Source organism: Galeopterus variegatus, unplaced genomic scaffold, assembly GCF_000696425.1.
Source record: "Galeopterus variegatus unplaced genomic scaffold, G_variegatus-3.0.2 Scaffold6183, whole genome shotgun sequence".
Classification (NCBI taxonomy): domain Eukaryota; kingdom Metazoa; phylum Chordata; class Mammalia; order Dermoptera; family Cynocephalidae; genus Galeopterus; species Galeopterus variegatus.
In genome coordinates this window covers 88140-108176 of record NW_007732294.1, presented here as the reverse complement: position 1 = coordinate 108176, position 20037 = coordinate 88140, and the positions used below count along the sequence as shown (strand labels likewise).

The following is a 20037-nucleotide window of genomic DNA, read 5'->3' as shown; positions in this document are numbered from 1 at the left end:
AAAAAAAAAAAAAAAAAAAAAAAAAAAAAAAAAAAAAAAAAAAAAAAAAAAAAAACAGACATTCAGGGGCCTAAGCAACATTAAGGGATTTTGATTTCTGCCTTCTCCTGATTGGTTAGGGATTTCAGATGTGCCATTTAATTATCCTCTGCTTCAGTGAACAAGAATTCTTCAAGCTATCAACCAAAGCTCTTCATTTAAAAATCAAGCAGGCTGACTTAGGGGTATGGTGGGTGAAGATACCTGTCCATGCACTACGTCCCTAACAGTCTGTTCCCTCTGTAGGTCCATGCTGCTCCCGACCCACCATCAGCCCAGCACTTCCATCCTTCTACCCAGATGCAATCCAGACACCATGTAATGCCACATGCAGTCAGAACATGGGTACCAGGTAGAAACTCAGAACAACTTTTGCGAAAAACATTAGATTTCAATTTGACAATTATTCCATAGTGCAGTATTGTCACAAAACAGAGGCTTTGCATTGAGACACTTGTTTTTTCTTTTCATATCAGGTTGAACTGTTAAAATAAAATAAATGTCAGAAAGAACATGAAAAATAAACATGTCTTCTCTGAAAGAGGCACTGCATCTGGAATTGGAATTAAGGCTAAATAAATAGTGCTGGTTTGTGGTTCAGGCTGTAAGGTGTTGCAGATTACATTAACCAACGGCTTCACTGTTTGTCTTATATGCCTGTTTATGAAGATGTGTCTCTATTTCCTCCCTGAAGACCAGCATTCCCAGGTGAGAGTGAGAGGCCTCATTCATGGCTTTGGACTGGATGCACATACGGTACTGTTCGGGGGTCAGCTCATCAGCACAGCGTTTCTCATGCCAGAGGTGAAAAAGACCAGGAACTGGAGTCCGAATCACAATAAGGTCACCATGTAAGTACTTTCGGTAAAGATGAACATCTTCTCCACCCCAGCCTTTTACTTCCATGTCAAATCCACCTACAGGATCAAAATTGACATTATAAGTAACTGCCTGATAGCTAGAGCACAGGCAGACATTACAAAGATTTAAATGCTCTGCTTCAAATGAGATGGCATAACACAGCACAAAGACACCTGACATAGAGGACTGACTTCCTCATTTGGAAGTTCAGTTACAAGCTGACATTTAGGTTCTAGGAGCTCAAGGTCAGTTGTTCACAGTATCAAAATGAGGTTAAATATTTGAGAACACTTTGTAAACTTCAAAATTCTAAAATAGACTCTTAAACTCAGAAAAAATTAATTCTTTAATTAAGTTAGGCTTCCAAATTATGTCTCCTGTCAAATAATTCTGTCCCACTTAATTTCACATTCACAGTATGAATAATCCTGAGATCTATGAAAAGTATTACTTTAAACAATCATAGCTTTACTAAATGCTACATCTAATACATATCAGCTTTTCTTCCTTGTAGATACAAATAAGCTCTTCAAATATTAGAGATGGTGTAGATACTTAAAATAAACGGGTAGCTCCTGGTTTCTGGTCTGGCACATAAAGAGCTTGGAAGTCATTACTTTGTCCTAACAAGTAAAAAGTTGAACAAACTGAAAAATCAACAACTCCTCTTAGATTACTACTCAGACAGGTGATGTCAGATGACAAAATGCTGCCCCCAAAACTGGAGAGACAGACAGCCAGAACTAAGAATCACACCTTACTGGTACAGAAATTTCTGCAGGAACCAGTACTGGGATAGGAAAACCTGAAGTGTAATGGACAAATTATTGGAGGCTCAGCGTAGACAAGTCTGAGAGTTAAAAACTCCAGGGGAACCCAGTCATACTGGGACTCCCACACTTTCTTGTTTTACCACTAGGAGTTCTCATAATGAAGATCAGAGAAAGATCCCCTAATGCTTCCAGTGGGGGTGGGGGGGGTGGGGGAGTTACCATTTTTAAATATGCCACAGCATTCTGTTCTTATTAACAAGCTCTGCCCTCAGGAGAAGCTATTTTTTTTTTTTTTCTTTGTCTTTTTGTCTTTTTTCGTGACTGGCAACGGATCGCAACCCTCAGTGTCGTGCCCGTACCGGACCGGGACTGGCAACGGGATCGCAACCCTCGGTGTTGCCCCCGCTCCTCGCTCAGCCAGTGAGTGCACCGGCCATCCCTATATAGACGAGATCGGGCGCGTTCAGGGTGGTATGGCCATGCCATCCCTATATAGGATCCGAACCCGCGGCGGGAGCATCGCTGCGCTCCCAGCGCTGCACTCTCCCAAGTGCGCCACGGGGTCGGCCCAGGAGAAGCTAATCAGAGCCTAACCTCCTGGGTTTTATCAGAGCCTGAGGATCTGGGGGAAGGAAAATACCCAACTCCAGCCTCTTCTAGCTATCCTGTCTGGGAGAGGAGTGGGACTGAGAAGCATGTATGAAGTTCACAGTCTAGGGGCATAGACTGACTAAAAGACTGAAACATTTCCCTTCCCTCCACACCTTAAATACCATATCACCAAAGGCCTATTTACTGCAGTTCCTTTTACCCGGTACATGAAGTTTAGCTTACAACAAAAAAATTACAAGGCATATTAAAAGGCAAAAACAAACAAACAAAAACCCCAAACAAACAAACAGTTTGAAGACACAGAGCAAGCATCAGACCCAGATTCAGATACGGCAGGGATGTTGAAATTATCAGGCTGGGAATTTAAAACAGCTATGATTAATATGCTAAGGGCTCTAATGGAAAAAGTAGATAACAAGCAAGACCAGATGGGTAATGTAAGTAGAGAGATGGGAATTCTAAGAAGGGATCAAAAACACTGTAAAAGAAATGAATGCTTTTGATGGGCTCATTAGTAGTCTGGACCTGGCTGAAGAAAGAAACCCTGAGCTAGAGGATATAACAATGGAAACTTCCAAAACAGAAAAACAAAGCAAAAAAAAAAAAAGGAACAGAATACCTAAGAACTGTGGGACAACTACAAAAGATGTGACATACATGTAATGGTAAAACCATCAGGAGAGGAAACAGAAAGGAACAGAAGCTTCAAATGGAAGAGGCTAAATTCCCAACAGTTGCTGCTTCCTTTCTCACCCAGCCCACACTCATAGGGCAGAGGTGCTACTCCAGATGCTGCAGGCCAAGATTCCTGGGAACCCTACTGCTGCTCCCTACAGAGGTGTCACTCTGCTTTATGAGAAGTGTGCCACTGTCCCAGGCCCCAGATCCAGATCAGAAGCTCAGAGATTTTTCCCAGGGGAAGAGGCAGTCCAAAAGAATAAACTGCTCCAAGACCTTCCAAAAGGAACTCACTTTATTTGAAACAATATAGAGAAATTCAGAGTGTAGAGAAGTTCAAGCCTCTTGAAAATAATGGAGATTTGGGTAGTAAGTAATTAAAAGGGAACTGGTAGATCTACAAGAGCAGCAAGCTAAACTGTTGGCCAGCTAGTTTACCAGAGAGAACCAGGGAAAGAGACACCTAAGAAGATTCCTCCTGGGGTCTGAACAAACCTCAAAGACTTGCCTCAAAAACTATCCCTGCAAAAGGGCCCAATTTAATTCGGACAGATTGTGGAGCAATTTATGGCACAGAGCATTGTCTAAAACAAGACAGCAATTAGTGAGCAATCAGCAGAGCCTAACAGTTGGGTGTGATACCAATGAGGTATGGAAAGAGACAAAGAGAGTCCTGCTAAAGCCAATGCCATCCCAGGATGACTCTGCACATACCCTGAGGAACGACATCAGAGGCTACATATTGCCAGGGGGCAGAGGTGGTGCGGGGATAGAAAGAATTTACTAAAATAGTCCAGCCAAGTCAATAAATAAACAAGAACAAACCCTGAAGGTGGGGGAATCAGTATCTAGAGTTGCCACAATATATTACCTAAAACGTCCAGTTTTCAAAAAAGAAACAACAAGGCATGCAAAGAAACAGAAAGGTGTGATCCATACATCAGAATAAAAGCATGCAACAGGAACTGCCTGTGTTAGGGCCCAGATGTCAGCTTTAACAGACAAAGATTCCAAAGCAGTCATTATAAATATGTTCCAAGAATTAAAAGAAATCATGCTTACAGAAGTAACAGAAGGTAAGATGACAATGTCTCACCAAATAGAGAATATTAATAAAGAGATAGAAATTATATATAAAAAAACCAAACCAAATGGAAATTTTGGAGTTAAAAAGTACAATAACTGAAATGAAAAATTCATTAGAGCAGCTCAACAGTAGATCTGAATAACAACAACAAAAAAATCAAAGAATGTAAAGAAAGATCAACAGAGGTTCTGCAATCCAAAAAACAGAGGGAAAAAAGAATGAAGAGAAATGGACACTCAGAAAAATGTGGGATATCATTAAATGTACCAACATATAAGACGGTACTTCAAAAATTTCACGTTAAGATTGTATAATCTGTTAATTCTATTTTTCTGCAAATATTTTTAAAAAGTACCCTTGTGCTAAGAGTATCAGAAAGAGAAAACAATTAGAAAGGAGCAAATAAATATTCAAAGAAATAATAACTGAAACTTCCACAATGTGATGAAAATCATTAATGCATATATCCGAGAACCCCAACAAACACTAATAACCCAATTAAAAATGGGCAAAGAATCTGAATAGACATTTCGCTAAAGAAGATAAAGAAATGGCCAAAAAGCACATGAAAAGATGTTCAACATAACTAATCATCAGAAAAATTATAATAAAAACCACAACAAAATACCACTTTACACCCACTATAATGGCTAGAAACAAAAAGACAAATAATAACATGTATTAATAAGAATGTAGAGAAATTGGAACTCTCATACACTACTGATGGGAATGTAAAATAATGCAGCCACTTTAGAAGACAGTGTGGCAATTCTTCAAAAAGTTAAACACATATATGACCCAGCAATTTTACTCCTAGGTATATAGCAAGAGAATTAAAAACCTATGTTTCACACAAAAACTTATACACAAATGTTCATAGCAAGCAGGATTCATAATAGCCAAAAAGTAGAAACAACCCAAATGTCTATCAACTGACAGATAAACAAAATGTGGTAAAACCATATAATGGAAAATTATTCAGCTATAAAAAGCAAAGAAGTACCTATACATGTCACAACACAGATGAACCCTGAAAACATCAAGCTGAGTGAAAGAAGCCAGTTATAAAAGACCACATATTGTATAATCCCATTTATATTAAATGCCCAGAAGAGGCAAATCAATAGGAAGTAGATTAGTGGATGCCTAGGTTTGAGGAGGAAGGGGATGGTGGGAAACAAGGAGTGACTGCTAATGGGTATGTGGTTTCTTCTGGGGGTGATGATAATGTTCTAAATTTGACTGTGGTGATAGCTGTACAACTTGGTGAATTATACATTTTAAATTGGTAAATTTTATGATTGAGTTATAGCTCAATGAAATTGTTATATAAAAAAGAGGTAAGGAATTCTAATGATTCAAGATACTGCTGAAAAAAATGTACAAAAATCTTTTCCTGAGGGATAGTAAAAACTTTCTATTTTATTAAGAAAGAAATAAAGGGGGGCCGGCCCCGTGGCTCACTTGGGAGAGTGCGGCACTGGTAGCGCCGAGGCTGCGGGTTCGGATCCTATATAGGGATGGCCGGTGCACTCACTGGCTGAGCGTGGTGCAGACGACACCAAGCCAAGGGTTATGATACCCTTACCGGTTTAAAAGGAAAAAAAAAAAGAAAAAAAAAGAAAGAAAGGGAAAAGGACATTAGCTTCATTTAATAGTCTTTTTATTATTATTTCCTGATTTTCCATAATTCAAGTGTTATAATGATAAAGAGACAAAGTAGGGGATTTTCAAAACAGATGGCTGATTATAAAAAACGAATGTAACATGGACCGAGAATGTACATAAAATTTATTCTATGACTTCTACTATGCTGTGGAAAGGTAGTCACTAAATGAATCAGAAGATATAGGATTAGATTTTATCCTGCCTTATTAAACTGTTCTCTGATACTTTATTTTTTGCTGGGTAAAACCAAAGCTGGGGTGGGGAAAGATTCGATAGGATTCTTCATATGCCATCTTTGGACTTAGAAGAAAGAATGGACAACTAAGCCAGTAACTCCAAGTCCCCAACTCCAACTTCAATCAGAGCTAGAAAGAGCAGCTCTTTTTTCATCTAAAATACTGGATTTTGCATAACAGTTCAATAAACAAAGGGGGTTTCATCTCTAAATAAAAAAATAAAGTCCTTAGACTAGATAATCCAAGATTACTTCCAGCTGTAACAAGCCATGAGCACTACAGTAAAGTTACAGAGATCTCTCATAAGAGAACTCTAAACAACTGCAAATATGGGTAGCAAGTCAAACAGGTATTTTTAAAAATTAGTGGTATTTTGATTTTAAAGGAACAAGTAAATATTATACTTTTATCTTTATGACTCATTTTTGCTACTCAGAGACATTAATTATAAACTCACGTTGCCTTTTATATCTCCAGACTCTTCTTTTCAGCTAACCACAGACACTCATAATTCAAAAGGGAAACACTCAAATCTGAGACCTTTTAGAAAAGTGCCATAAGGTCTAGAGTAAGTATGCGAAGTCCTATCCTTAAATGTAAGGTATACTTACCAATGGTCAGGAAATCTGATCGATATTGACAAGTCATTCCAAAGCCAAAATCTCGCCAAAAGCCAGAATCCTTTTTATGAACCTTAAATATAAAAAAAGAAAAAAAGAAAAAAATTCAATTTAATCCCTTAAGAGCTAGACGTTTTAATAAACAATGAAACAAACTGAAATATTTTCCAAAAGATATTTTTATCCTGTCATTTATAAATGACACATAAAGGATCACATAAATGGATAAAGGCTCACATGCACTTATGTTATTAAATCCTTAGAATACAAACAAAAATACAGTAATCCACACAAGCAAAGGATTCCTGCCACTTTCAATTTAATGAACTGAAGCTCAGTACGGGGTGCAAGCTGAGGTTACTAATAACCAAACACTGTGGTGCCTGATCTCAGGGGGCTTACATTCTAGGACAGACAACAATTGCACAAACATATCCTGCAGCACACAGTGATCAACCTTATTTGGGTACCCACCCAACATCCATTCCCCTGGCTCCCTTCCTGATTGGTACAGTTTTGTTCTGTAATCACCTGACCCTATGCAGACCATGAGCTTTGGGAAGCTCCTGTCACCTGTAGCTTCAGAGTGGGCCATGCGTATTCTATACATGAGACAGACTCATCCACTTACTGCAGGAATTGGTTCACTAACAGGTATTAGAAAAAATTCAGGCCAACTTGCTAAAAGGGGAGAGTTTGGGGGAACTTTGGAAAACAAAGCCCCCTCATTCTTCTGAAACAGCTACTAGAAAAAACACTAGTAGGGTTGGGGTGAGCAAAGCACAGCCTTGGGCTAAATCTGGCCTGCTGCCTGCTTTTGAAAATAATTTTATTGGAACACGGCCACACTCATCTGTTTACAATTTGTATATGGGTGCTTTCACAGCACAGCAGTGGAGTTGAGTCATTGCAACAGGACTATATGGCCCACTGAGCCTAAAATATTTCCTATCTGGCTCTTTACAGAAAAAGTTTGCCAACCCTTGGTGTAGGATGCAGATACAAAGCTTGGAACTACTGAAGTCCTTTTCCACCATGAGGGAAACCAGGGAAACCATTTAAAATGAAGCTGTCACCACTGAAGTCCACATAGAGAAAAAATGACATTGAGTCTCCAGAATCACCTCTACTTAGAAGATGAAGCCTGATACACCTCCTTTATTTTAATCACACTTTCAACGATGTTCAATCTGTTGGATATGGTTCTAGTAACTGGGACTTAGCAGTGAACAGGGTTGACAATGTCCCTGCCATCACAGAGCCTTTGTTTTGGTGGGAAAATAGTAAATAAATACATATACAATTTAAGTGGTAACACATGCTGGGAAGAGAAATGCAACAGGACAAGGGGAGGGTTTGAGAGAGGGAAGGCCTATCCTGGGTATAACAGCCACAAAAGGCTTCTCTGAGGAGGTAGAGTTTGAACAGGGACCTGAATGAAACACAGGAATGAGCCATGCACATACTGGAGGAGGTCTCTGCAGACAAGGAGGCGGCAAGCAAGTGGCTCTGAGGCAGGAGCATGTTTGGAGTGTTTGACAAACAGCAAGGGAATGACTGGCAAGAGCAGAAATACATGAGGCCCTGGGATTAAGAAAGGGCTTTTAGTATCTCTTACAGGTAAGCGGTATTATACCATTTTTGTATGCTTGTGGGAATGGTTTAGAAAAGGCAAAATGTTAGGACAGGAAAAATTGAAGAATGGCTGGAGAGGGTCCTTGTTAAGCGGTGCAATGAGCTCCAAAAGGATGCGCTGGCCTTATGAAGGGACGAGGGATGTGGGCAGTTCTTCCACAGGAATGGAGGAAGCTGAAGCAATGAGGCTGAAAGAGCTCATGAGAGGAGAATACAGAAGAGAACTTCTGACTGCTTCTCTTTCCAAGTGAAACTGGAAGCAAGGCAAGTGGAGAGTGAGGAGCAGTGAGGGACAGGGTGCTGGAAAGCACAAGGAGAGGCACAGCTAGAACAGGCAATGAGAAGCTGGTGGTGTATGCTACTGTGGTATGCACAGAAAGAAAAATGGGTGGATGTGAAAAAGATTTAGGACACAGAATTGACAGAAGTCAGCAAGTGACTGAATGGGCAGGGGTGGGGCGTGAGAGTGGGATCAAGCAGGGATGACAGCAGCCTGTTGTTCTGAGCAACAGGTCTGTGATGCTGCCATCCCCCAGATGGAGCCCCTGGGAAGGGCCAGCCCAGAGAGGAACAATACAGAGCTGGGTTCTGGCCATAATGAATCCGAGCGATCTGCAGGGAAGCCACACAGAAATTGGCAGGAATACAAAGGTCTGTAGAGGAGACAAATTTTAAGAGTAGGGACAATGTGAAAATACTGCTGGGCAGAATGGGAGAACCAACTGGAAAACACAGAATGAACCCTGAGGACTCAGCTCAGTTTGGAACTGATAGATGAGGTATGCATTTTCCCTTTCCAAATTTATTTCTATTTATTTTATTTTTGGGGTGGGAGGACTTCTTCCTCTTCCTCTTCTAGAATGTATAGCTCCCTGAGGGTAGCTTCTGATTTTGTGGATTCTGATCACTGCTATATCCTTTGCACTTAGAACAATGCCAGGCACATGGTAGGCTTTCAATCAGTATTTGCTGAGTGAATGGAAATAAATGAATTGATAGGGGTGTAATTTCAGTGGCAGAACCAAGACTGGACTCTAATATTCTCATCTTCTTAGTCAAAATAATAACCATGGTGCAAAGTATTAAAACAAAACAGCCACTTTGACATCTCTACCCCAAATTCTGATTTTATAAATACTATGACTTTGTTAGTTTCTGTAAAAATTCTTCAAATATTATCAGACCTGGGGAAAGAAATAATTGATTTTGTTTGATATTTATTTATTTATTTATTTTTATTGAATCAAAATTGATTATACGTATTTTTGGGGTTGAACATTGAGATATGTTGATCAAATCAATATTACTAGCATATATGTTGTTATAAATCATAATTATTCTTTATGCACCTTGTCCAATCTCTCCCCATCCCTGTCTCCCTCCCCTCTGCCCCCTCTGATTTCTTCTCTACTTCTGAAAGAATGGTTATTCTGTTGATTTGTTGCCTAGATGATCTATCCAATGCTGAGAGGTGTGATCAGGTCCTCCAATATTATCATAGAGCACATGCTGCTTCTGTCACTCTGAAATGGGCTTTGTGGGGAGGGACGTCCTCTTCTTTTCTTTATTTCTGCTGGCGACTCCTTGTGTCAATGCACTCCAGTGGCTGGCAGACCATCTGCGTGGTGGTAGTGGCATCTCACCACTTTCACGGTAGCCATGGTTATTGTGGTGGCTGTGGTGGGCCCTGAGGCACTGGCACAGTGTTGCCTGGTTGTGGGAGGGGGATCCAGTCCCCTTCTCCATGCCTCGGGTCCCCAGGCAGGCCCCAAGACGTTGGCGGTGTGAGTGGTTGTGGGTGGGGGTCCGGTTCCTGGCTCCAGATCTCACGTCCCCTGGCAGGACCCAAGGTGCTGGTGCTGTGCCTGGGCCGGAACCAATTTTGTGCTCTTTGCTTACTTCTAAAACAGGGGAACTTCCTGAGGGAACCATTACTTGAGCTGTGTGGTTGAGCTAAATTACTGCTTTGCTGCTGTTTCCCTAGGGAAGGTTTTTTGTGCAGCTCAGGATTTAATGGTTGACCTTATAGGTACTTCTGACTCTCCAAAGACTCAATGCACCTGGGTTGTGTAGAAACTCTGATCTGGGCCTGGGTCTTTTCAACAAATTGCACCCCATGCAATTCTGTATTCCCAACCAGTCTCCTCTGAGTGGTCCTGCACTGATTGGGGGCAGGTCAGCTGTTCTTGCTGTGTCCCAGTGTACTCCCAGTGGGCCTGTCTCCTCCACTGCCTGTGCTCCAAACATTTCCCATAGGACAGGCCCTGTGCTGGTCCCTTGCAATGACTCATCAGCCTCTGAATGGCTCCCCTTTTTCAGCTGTTCTGGCTCCTCACTCCTGCATGCGTCCATGGGAACCCTATTAGTGGTCTTGCTGTCCTGGGGGCCTCCAAGGCCCTCTTCTCCCCTGCCGCCTCCAAGTAACTCCATCTGAAGGGCACAGCTGCGGCTTCTGCTGGCTCCTGCTCCATGCACTAAGCAGCTTGAGCCTTAAAGCGGACACAGCCTGAAACACTCAGAGCAGTTTTTTTCTTTCTCTCATCATGGTTTCTCCCACCTTCATGAACTCCATAGGTCTCTCCTCCTCTTCCCCTGAGCTGTAGTGTGATTTTGTTTGATTTTTAAAGGAACACATTTTCACTGAGGAAAGTAGAAGAAAACTAAAATTGTCTATAATCCTGATTGTTAATATTTTTTGCATTGTTTCATCCATCCTTCTCCTAAGACGCAGTTATCCACATACAACCTACAATCTTCAGCCTTCAGTCCCTCATGGAACGACAGGCTCACGAAGTCAACTAGCAACTTGGCACCTTCCTTGGATGTCTACTAAATAACACATGCCTACCATGGCTCAAGTTGAAGTCCTGATCTTTCCTCTCTTGATTCCTTTCCCTCATTCTCTACATCTGATCCAAGCTCCATTGGCCCTATCTCCAAACCATATCAACACCCTTGTCAACAATCACCTCCTCTTGTCTACTGCAGAAGCCTAACTGGCTGCTTTCAACCGGAGCCACGCACAATCCATTCTCCCTCCAAAGGCTCTCTAAGGAACTTAGCATAAAATCCAAACTCCTTACAGGCGCTTAACAAGCTCTACACAGCTGAGCCCAGCTTTGTTTCCCCTCACCCTCTGCATTCCAGCCACCTATGGAAACCCAGTAGCTGTTCCTTCTACCTGGAACCACCTTCCCTGCCCCTGTCACTGCCTAGTGGTTCCTTCCTGTAATTCAGATACCTCCTTCCACAGCCCCATCTCAGAAAGGCCATTCTGACCAAACACACCACAGAAAACACCTAGTCATTCTTCACAGCTCAGCCTGTTTTAATGATCTATCCGTGTAGCATTTATTATCTGATTTTATTGTCTATCTCCTCCTACCAGAATAAAGATACTTGGGAGCAATAATCATGTCTGTAGGGTTCTAGGTTCTGGGGTTCCAGTGGTAAATAGTGCCTGACATAGAATGGACCCTCACTATTTGATAAATTCATACAACTGAGGCAGTCTGAGCAGTGGATAAAAGTGGAGACTGTGGGGCCACGCTGCCCAGACTCCCGGCCCCACTCTGGCCAGCTGTGCACTTGGGCAGGCAGTCAACTGCAGCACAGCTGTGTCTTCATCTGTAAAAAGGGGTTAATAACAGCAGCTACTTCAGAGGTTGTTTAGGAGGATTAAATGAGTTAACATGTAGGCAAAACAGAACAGAATGGTACACAGTAAAGGGTACACAAAAATATTAGCTATTGTTATCATTACAATGTCATCTAAAATGGTGTATACATACACCATTTCCTATTTTTAACTTTACATTTTCCTCTACATTTACACTGCTGTATTTACTTGATTTACATTTCACATTTTCCTCTTGATACATAATGTTCACCAACATATGTACTACAATTCAATTTATTTTATTAGAGTTTTGCTTGCTTTTAATGTTGTCAATTTAGGCATATTTCTATTGTACAGCTCTGAGTATTTCCTCAGGAGAGACTTCTGGGAGTGGAGATTACCGGAACAGAGGGGTGAGCTTGTTAAAACCCTTGACCCAGAGAGCTGGCCTGCATTCCCACCAGCAGAGATGGAAGAGCTCCCATCCCACCAGCCTCGGATGGCTGTGCTTTTTAACAGCAGTGATTTTACAGAAGAAGAAAAGTATTATACTGATGTTTTAATTTACTCCTCGTAATGTTGACTATTTAAATATGTTTATTGTGAATTATTATCAAATGTCTTTCGCCTGTTTTTTTCTATTGGGCATGTTTCCCATTTACTTCTAATATATCTTTAAACATTAAAAGAGGAAGCTTGCTTTTAAGTGAGGAGACTGAAGCTTAGAAAAGTTAAGCAACTTGCAAAGGCTTCAGGTGGTGAAACTAGAACTTGAAATGCTATTCAATAACTAGAATGAACCAGCATTCAAATCATTCTTCCCCCACATCCCTCCAAACTGAACAAGAATTTTAGCATGCTTTTATATCCTTTTCACCATTATATGTTGAATTCATTTGACACTTTTTTTTGCCTTACAATTAATTTTAATTCATAACTTTTAAATTTTGGAATAATTTTAGATTTACAAAAAAGTTGCAATACAGTAGAGAGTTCCCATATATCCCTCACCCAGTTTTAGCTCCCCCAATGTTATCATCTCACGTTGTTGTGGTACATTTGTCAAAACTAAAAAACCATCATTGGTATATTACTATTAAGTAAACTCCAGACTTTATTTGGATTTCACCAATTTTCCCTTTAATGCCCCCTTTTTTTGTTCCAGGATCCAGTCCAGGACACCACACTGCACTCAGCTGTCACGTCTCTTTAGACTTCTCTTGGTTATGGTAGTTTTGAGGAGTAATGGTCAGGTATTTTGTAGAATGCCCCTCAATGTAGGTTTGCCGAAGCTTTTCTCATGACTAGATTGAGGTTACATGTTTTCGGGAGAAAGACCACAGAGATGAAGTGTCCTTCTTGTTACAACATGTCAGGGGTACATGGTATCACTGGCGATGTTAACCTTCATGACTTGGCTAAGGTAGTGTTTGCTGGGTTTCTCCACTGAAGTTTGTCTTTCTCTTTCCATAGCCTTGTCTTTGGAAGTGAGTCACCTAGTTCCACCTTCTGGAAGAGGGGGTATATATATGTTATCTGGAATTCTATAAGGAAGATTTGTCTCTTCTTCTCAATCTAATCTATCCATTCGTTTATTATTTATCTACTTTTTCACTAATTCATTTATATCAGTGTGGACTCATGGATATTTATTTTATGCTTTGGGTTATAATCCAGGTCTACGTTATTTCTTTTGTTGCTCAAGTTGCTCCAACTTGGCCATGGGGAGGAGTTCTTTTGGTTAGTTCCTGTGCCCCTTTGACACACCCCCATCCTTTTGTTGGATACTTTATTACTTTCTGCCACTACAAGATGTTCCAGGCTCCTCTTGTATATTTCCTGCTCCAGCCCTAGAATGAACCATTTCCCCAAGGAGCCCTGGTTCTTTTTACTGGAGAATGGAATTCGAAACCAGTACCACTGGTTTCTGAAAGATGAGAGCAGGGTGTGCTTATTACTATTGGGGTGTAACTGGTTCTAGGCCCTCTCAGGTGAGAGAGCTAGGTGAAACACACATATATATATATATATACCATATGTGTAACATTTGATTTTTTAATCCCAAATTCCTATCCATTTTTCTTCCCATTTCTTTTTTATTAAGTTTCAGCAACAACTATTTAGACAAATAAAATTTTACTGTTTTTTCTTTGTTTACACTGTTTTATTCTCAGGTCTTCCTCTCTTAGTGTGTTCATTTCTCATTCTGCTGAACTGGATAGAAAAGGTATGTGAGAAGTAAACTTTAAGTCTCTGAATGTCCAGAAATGTCTATTTTGCCTTCAACAAGTAGGTCAAATAGGGATTCCAGAATCAAAGTTATTTTTCTTCAGAATTTTCATGGTATTGCTTTATTGTTTTCTAGCATCAGTGTTATCAAAAAGAAGGTAAATGCCAATTTGATTCTGATTCCTTTGTGGACAAGCTGGGTTTTGCTACTTGCAGTGTCTCTGGAAGCTATTAGGATTGTCCCTTCACTGCTGTTCTCAAATACCAGAAAATGTCTTTCCTTAGCTCTGAGAAGCTTTCTTTCATTTCTTCCCCTCCCTATTTTCTCCTTTTTGGAACTCCTATTAAACATTTGGGAGCTTCTGGATTGATTCTCCATGTCTCAATTTTTCTCTCACATTATCTCTTGGGTTTTATGTACCCAGTTGGGCTGTCTTCCAGTTTACACATTTGTTTCAACTGTGACCATTCTGCTAGTTAGCTCATTTACTGATTTTTATATTTTCAAAATTTCCAAGTTCTGACTCTTTTTTAGCAACAAATTTAATGTTTTCTCTAATCTCCCCAAAGATATAGTTACTTTAAAGTTATTTTATGTCTGTATTCACATTTTCGTGTGTTAATTTTTCTGTTTATTAAAATTTGGTGCCTCTCTTTCAGAGTGTTGGTTTTTCTCAAATATTTACTCTTGATTAATTGCTGCTCAGTTTTGTTTCAAAAATCATTGTTCAAAAACCCATGACTGTCAGCTATGATTACAGGGGCCCATCTTCAGTAATAGTAGAGTGTAGGGGCAGAACATGGTCTCAGGGGGACTGTGCCAACAGCAGCTTGCTTACCTCTGGAGTCTAGGGGCTCTCTATCCAGCCTGATGTGGCTCTTTAGCTCCAGGGACCGCACACACTGACTTAGCTCAAGAGTCACCCCCTGAGATGCCTGCTGCTCAGCACAGCCCAGAAAAGCACACATACTCTATGCTCCCTCCACTCACTACCTGTCTGCTATGAGCTTAGAGGAAGCAAAGCAACTCCATCTTCACTCACTGTTCTGAACACATTCTAGACTGTTCTCTCCTCCAGCAATCCTACACCAACCGTTGCCAAAACTTACACTCTCATTTTCTTTCTTTTTTTTTTTTTTTTGTCTTTTTGTCTTTTTCCGTGTCCGGCAACGGATCGCAACCCTCAGTGTTGCCCCCGTACCGGACCGGGGACCGGCAACGGGATTGCAACCCTCGGCGTTGCTCCCGCGCCTCGCTCAGCCAGTGAGCGGGAACCGGTCTGTATGTGGGATCCGAACCCTCGGGTGCGAGTGCCGCCGCGCTTCCCAAGCGGCGCACTATCCAGTGCGCCACCGGGCCGGCCCTACACTCTCATTTTCTAAAACTAATGTATCTTTCTGTTTTGTTTTATTTTTTTCTTTGTGGCTGGCCACAGGGATCAAACCCTGGATCTTGGCATTATCAGCACCATACTCTAACTGAGCTAACCAGCCATCCTCCTTTTTCCCGGTCTGTATGTGGGATCCGAACCCTCAGGTGGGAGTGCCGCCGCGCTTCCCAAGCGGCGCACTATTCAGTGCGCCACCGGGCCGGCCCTACACTCTCATTTTCTAAAACTAATGTATCTTTCTGTTTTGTTTTATTTTTTTCTTTGTGGCTGGCCACAGGGATCAAACCCTGGATCTTGGCATTATCAGCACCACACTCTAACTGAGCTAACCAGCCATCCTCCTTTTTCTTTTCTTTCTTTTTTTTTTAAAAGATGACCGGTAAGGGGATCTTAACCCTTGACTTGGTGTTGTCAGTACCACGCTCTCCCGAGTGAGCAAACCGGCCATCCCTATATGGGATCCAAACCCGTGGCCTTGGTGTTATCAGCACCACACTGTCCCGAGTGAGCCATGGCCAGCTCCTTTTGCTTTTTAATAATTCATTTTTTACAAAGGGTTAGGGGTGTCAGTAAAGGCAGATGTGTTTGCCATTTTGATCCTATTTGTACCTCTATTCCTAAGTAATACTGGCCTACAGATAAGGTACAGGTGTTGTATGTATGTGCTTTGCCAAGGCTGGTATAAAGATAATGCTGGCTTCATGAAATATATTAAGTAGATCACATAGCACTAATATTATCTATTCTTTAAAAGTATGGAAAAACTCATCAATAAAACATTTTATTTATACACATACAGGGTAATTTTTTGATCACGGTTCTAATTTTTCAAATGGCTCGGTTTCTTCACAGCTTCCATCACTTTTATTTATAAGATACAAATATGACCTTAGATTGTGTATTTTATAAATTCTCAAATCTTTCCTTTTATTTAGAATTTTTAAAACTTACCATATAAAACTGATTTCTAATTTCCAATGTTGCATTTTTCTTTTTACCTTGAATTTGCCCACTTCATGATTTAAAAAAATTTTTTAGCACATAAACAATAAGCTCCTATACTTATCAACCTAATTTCGTTTCATTAGTTTCTGCCTTTATCTTTATTTCCTCCTGCTTTCCTTGGAGTTACTTTTCATTTTTTTTTAACATCTTAAAATGGCTTCTTAGTTCATTTGTTTCCACTTTTCCTTAATGTTAACAAAAGAAGACTATGCTACAAACAGTATAAGAAAAAACAAAGAAATGGGGTTATATCAAACTAAAAAAGCTTCTGCACAGCAAAAGAAATAATCAACAGAGTGAAATGACAACCTATAGAATGGGAAAAAATATTTGCAAACTATACATCCGACAAGGGATTAGCATCCAGAATATACAAGGAATTCAAACAACTTAGCAATGCAAGAAAAAATAACCCAATTAGAAAATGGGCAAAGGAGCTAAATAGTCATTTGTTAAAGGAAGATATACAAATGGCCAACAGACATATGTAAAAAAGCTCAATATAACTATAAGCATCAGGGAAATGCAAATCAAAACCACACTGAGATATAATCTCACCCCAGTTAGACTGGCTATTATCAAAAAGATGGAGAAGAACAAATGCTGGCAAGGATGTAGAGAAAGGGGAACCCTCCTACACTGTTGGTGGGACTGTAAGTCAGTGCAGCCATTACAGAAAATGGTATGGAGTTTCCTCAAACAACTACAGATAGAACTACCAAACGATCCAGTAATCCCACTGCTGGGTTTAGAAGGAATAGAAATCATCATGTCGAAGGGATACCCGCACTCCCATATTTATCACAGCTCTATTTACAATAGCCAAGAGATGGAACCACCTAAATGATGACTGGATAAGGAAAATGTGGTGTATGTACATATATATATGCACACACTCAACAGAATACTACTCAGTCACAAAAAGAATTAAATTCTGCCATTCTCAGCAACATGGATGAGCTTGGAGAAAATTATATTAAGTGAAATAAGCCAGGCACAGAAAGAGAAATACTGCATGTCCTCACTCATAAGTGGGAGCTAAAAAATAAACAAATAAATAAAAAAGAAAGAAGGGAAGATAAAACAATCACAATAATACACTGAACTTTCAAAAGGAGAGAACAGAACTGTGGTTACCAGAGGTGGGAAAGGGGGAAGGGAGAGGGGGTTAGCCAGCAATTGGTAAAGAGTCACAAAGAATGATTACATTTTGTAATGATGAATATACTAATTATCCTGATTTGATAATGACATTCTGTACACAGGTACTGATATTCAACTCTGTATCCCACATATATGTATAATCAATTATGTTTCAATAAAAAAATTATTATGCTAAATGCAATTTAGTATCCTGGACTGGATACTGAAACAAAAAAAGGACATTAGTAGAAAAACTGGTGAAATCCTAATAAAATCTGTAGTGTAGTGAGTGGTAATTTACCAATGTTAAATTCTTCATTTTGATAAAGGCACCATGGCTATGGAAGATGTTAGCATTCAGGGAAACTGAGTAAAGAGCAGGAACTCTCTGTATTATCTTTGCAACTTTTCTATAAATCTAAGTTATTCCAAAATAATAATTTTATTTAAAATTTTTTAAAAGCTTATGTAAGTATAGCTTTGGCTATAATTTTTGATACATGGCATTCGCATTCTGTGACTTTCTAAGTAATTTCCCTCTCAGTAGTATATTACTTCCTCTTAGTTATTTAGCAGAGTAGTTTTAATTTCTAGTAGTAGGGTTTTTAAAATTAAATTTTATTTTCAGTATTATTACAAAAGTTCAGTATTGGGCCGGCCCGGTGGCGCACTGGAGAGTGCGCCGCTTGGGAGTGCAGCGGCGCTCCCGCCGAGGGTTCGGATCCCATGTGGAGACTGGTTCCCGCTCACTGGCTGAGCGCGGTGCGGGCGCAACACTGAGGGTTGCAATCCTGTTACCAGTCAGTAAAAAAGACAAAAAGGAAAAAATAAATAAATAAAAAGTTCAGTATTATAAGTTGGCAGAAATGACTGTATAATTTCCACATTCTGGAACATGAGGTTTTTCTTTGTGACCTAAACCTTCCCTTCTGCCCCCAATGATACTTAACACTGAAGCAATAGATGTGAAAGCATTTTATTGGGGGTAGGGATATAAAAGAGAGACTATGGAATATGTTTATAATAACTACAGTTTTTAATTGAAACTTTGTTTTCTACTTGTATGAAGGTACTTCAAAAAGTTTGTGGGAAAGTAGAATTAGAAGACAATAAGAATCTTTCCATGAACTTCTTAAGAACCTTCATACAACAAACATAAAAGAATCTATGAAATGTCTCAGGAGACTTGCATAACTGAATCAATGAAAAGTCTCACCAGCTGCTGCTCCACCGGCGGTGGCACATCCTGGTTGGCATAAACGATGGCAGGATTATAAAGACTGAACACCACAGGGTAAAACACCTTCTTACCTATAAATAAAATATATGTTTATACCACACAAAGAAGTTACAAAATGAAGGACTGATCTTTATTGCAATATTTATTAACACTTTATCTAAGTCCCTTTTATCACATATGATTGTTTTATATTATCAATACTGTATTTTATCAATATTCAGGCCACTGAACATCATGCTAATTTGATGAACATGATGATGATTTCATAACATATCAGTAGGTCAGGCTATGAATCTATAATCTTGCAAAAGAACAGAGAAAAAACAGACTGAAGGGTGCTTCACATGTTTATTCCCTTTGACTTTGGGGAAAAACACAAAGGTATTCTCTCAGCTACTCATTAGGTGAGCCATTTATTACTCATTATTTTACCTAATCAGCAGTAATAGATGTACATTAACCTCTGACAATCACCAAGAAACTTACAAACTTCTGTTAAATCTACCCTTCAAAACGAATCATGAGAAACAGTTAAGTCCAAAGAAAACTGTACAATAAATAGGTATGTAGAGAATAATTAAAATATAAAACTGCAGACAGATTTGATCCAAGATCTAGAAAAGTTGGGAAGACAAGGGTTAAAAATACCTGATACAATAGTCTTTGCAGAAGATCTTGTCATTAGCATTCAAATGGACAGGGGACCTTAAAGGCTAACTGGTCCATCTCCCCTCAGTAGAGAAACCCTTGCTATGACTGGCTTCAATCAGACCTGATAACATGAAGTGCTCAATAACTGTCAAGGAGTGTGGGAATAATATGGAAGCCTTTTTATTACAAGAACCCTAGAAGATGCTGTTCCACTTTCATTTTAATCCATTTGGGGATGGCAGCTCAATTTCCTAGAGGTGAATCTATTTCTGGATATAAAAATATTTCTTTTACACTGAACAAATACATCTTCAACTTCCACATTTTGAATTCCATGCTGTCTGGAGTAACAAAAATAAATCTAACCCTCATTTACTCATTAGGCTCTCAGAGACTTCCTGATAACTACCTCTAATGAAACTTATTAATAAGAAGTTAATATTTGCAGGATATGAAGAGTTCTACAAAAGAACATTTACTATGAGATTCCTTTTTTAAAAAATTATTTTAAATTCACAAATAAAAATTGTATACATTTATGGTGTACAAC

The 20037-nt window shown here is 39.7% G+C and overlaps 1 protein-coding gene across 2 annotated transcripts in view; it reads right to left on the bottom strand.

Annotated features, from left to right (window-relative positions):
- Nucleotides 1–409: 409 nt before the first annotated feature.
- The window catches only part of CSGALNACT2 (chondroitin sulfate N-acetylgalactosaminyltransferase 2), a 28644-nt gene continuing 9016 nt past the window's right edge, over nucleotides 410–20037 (bottom strand). For both annotated transcript variants that reach the window (XM_008590527.1, XM_008590528.1), the window contains 3 exons: nucleotides 18813–18907; nucleotides 6566–6647; nucleotides 410–956 (listed from right to left, as the gene is read on the bottom strand). In XM_008590527.1, coding sequence (XP_008588749.1) covers nucleotides 664–956; nucleotides 6566–6647; nucleotides 18813–18907 — 470 coding nt within the window. In that variant the 3' untranslated portion in view covers nucleotides 410–663. The remainder of the gene's footprint in view (nucleotides 957–6565; nucleotides 6648–18812; nucleotides 18908–20037) is intronic.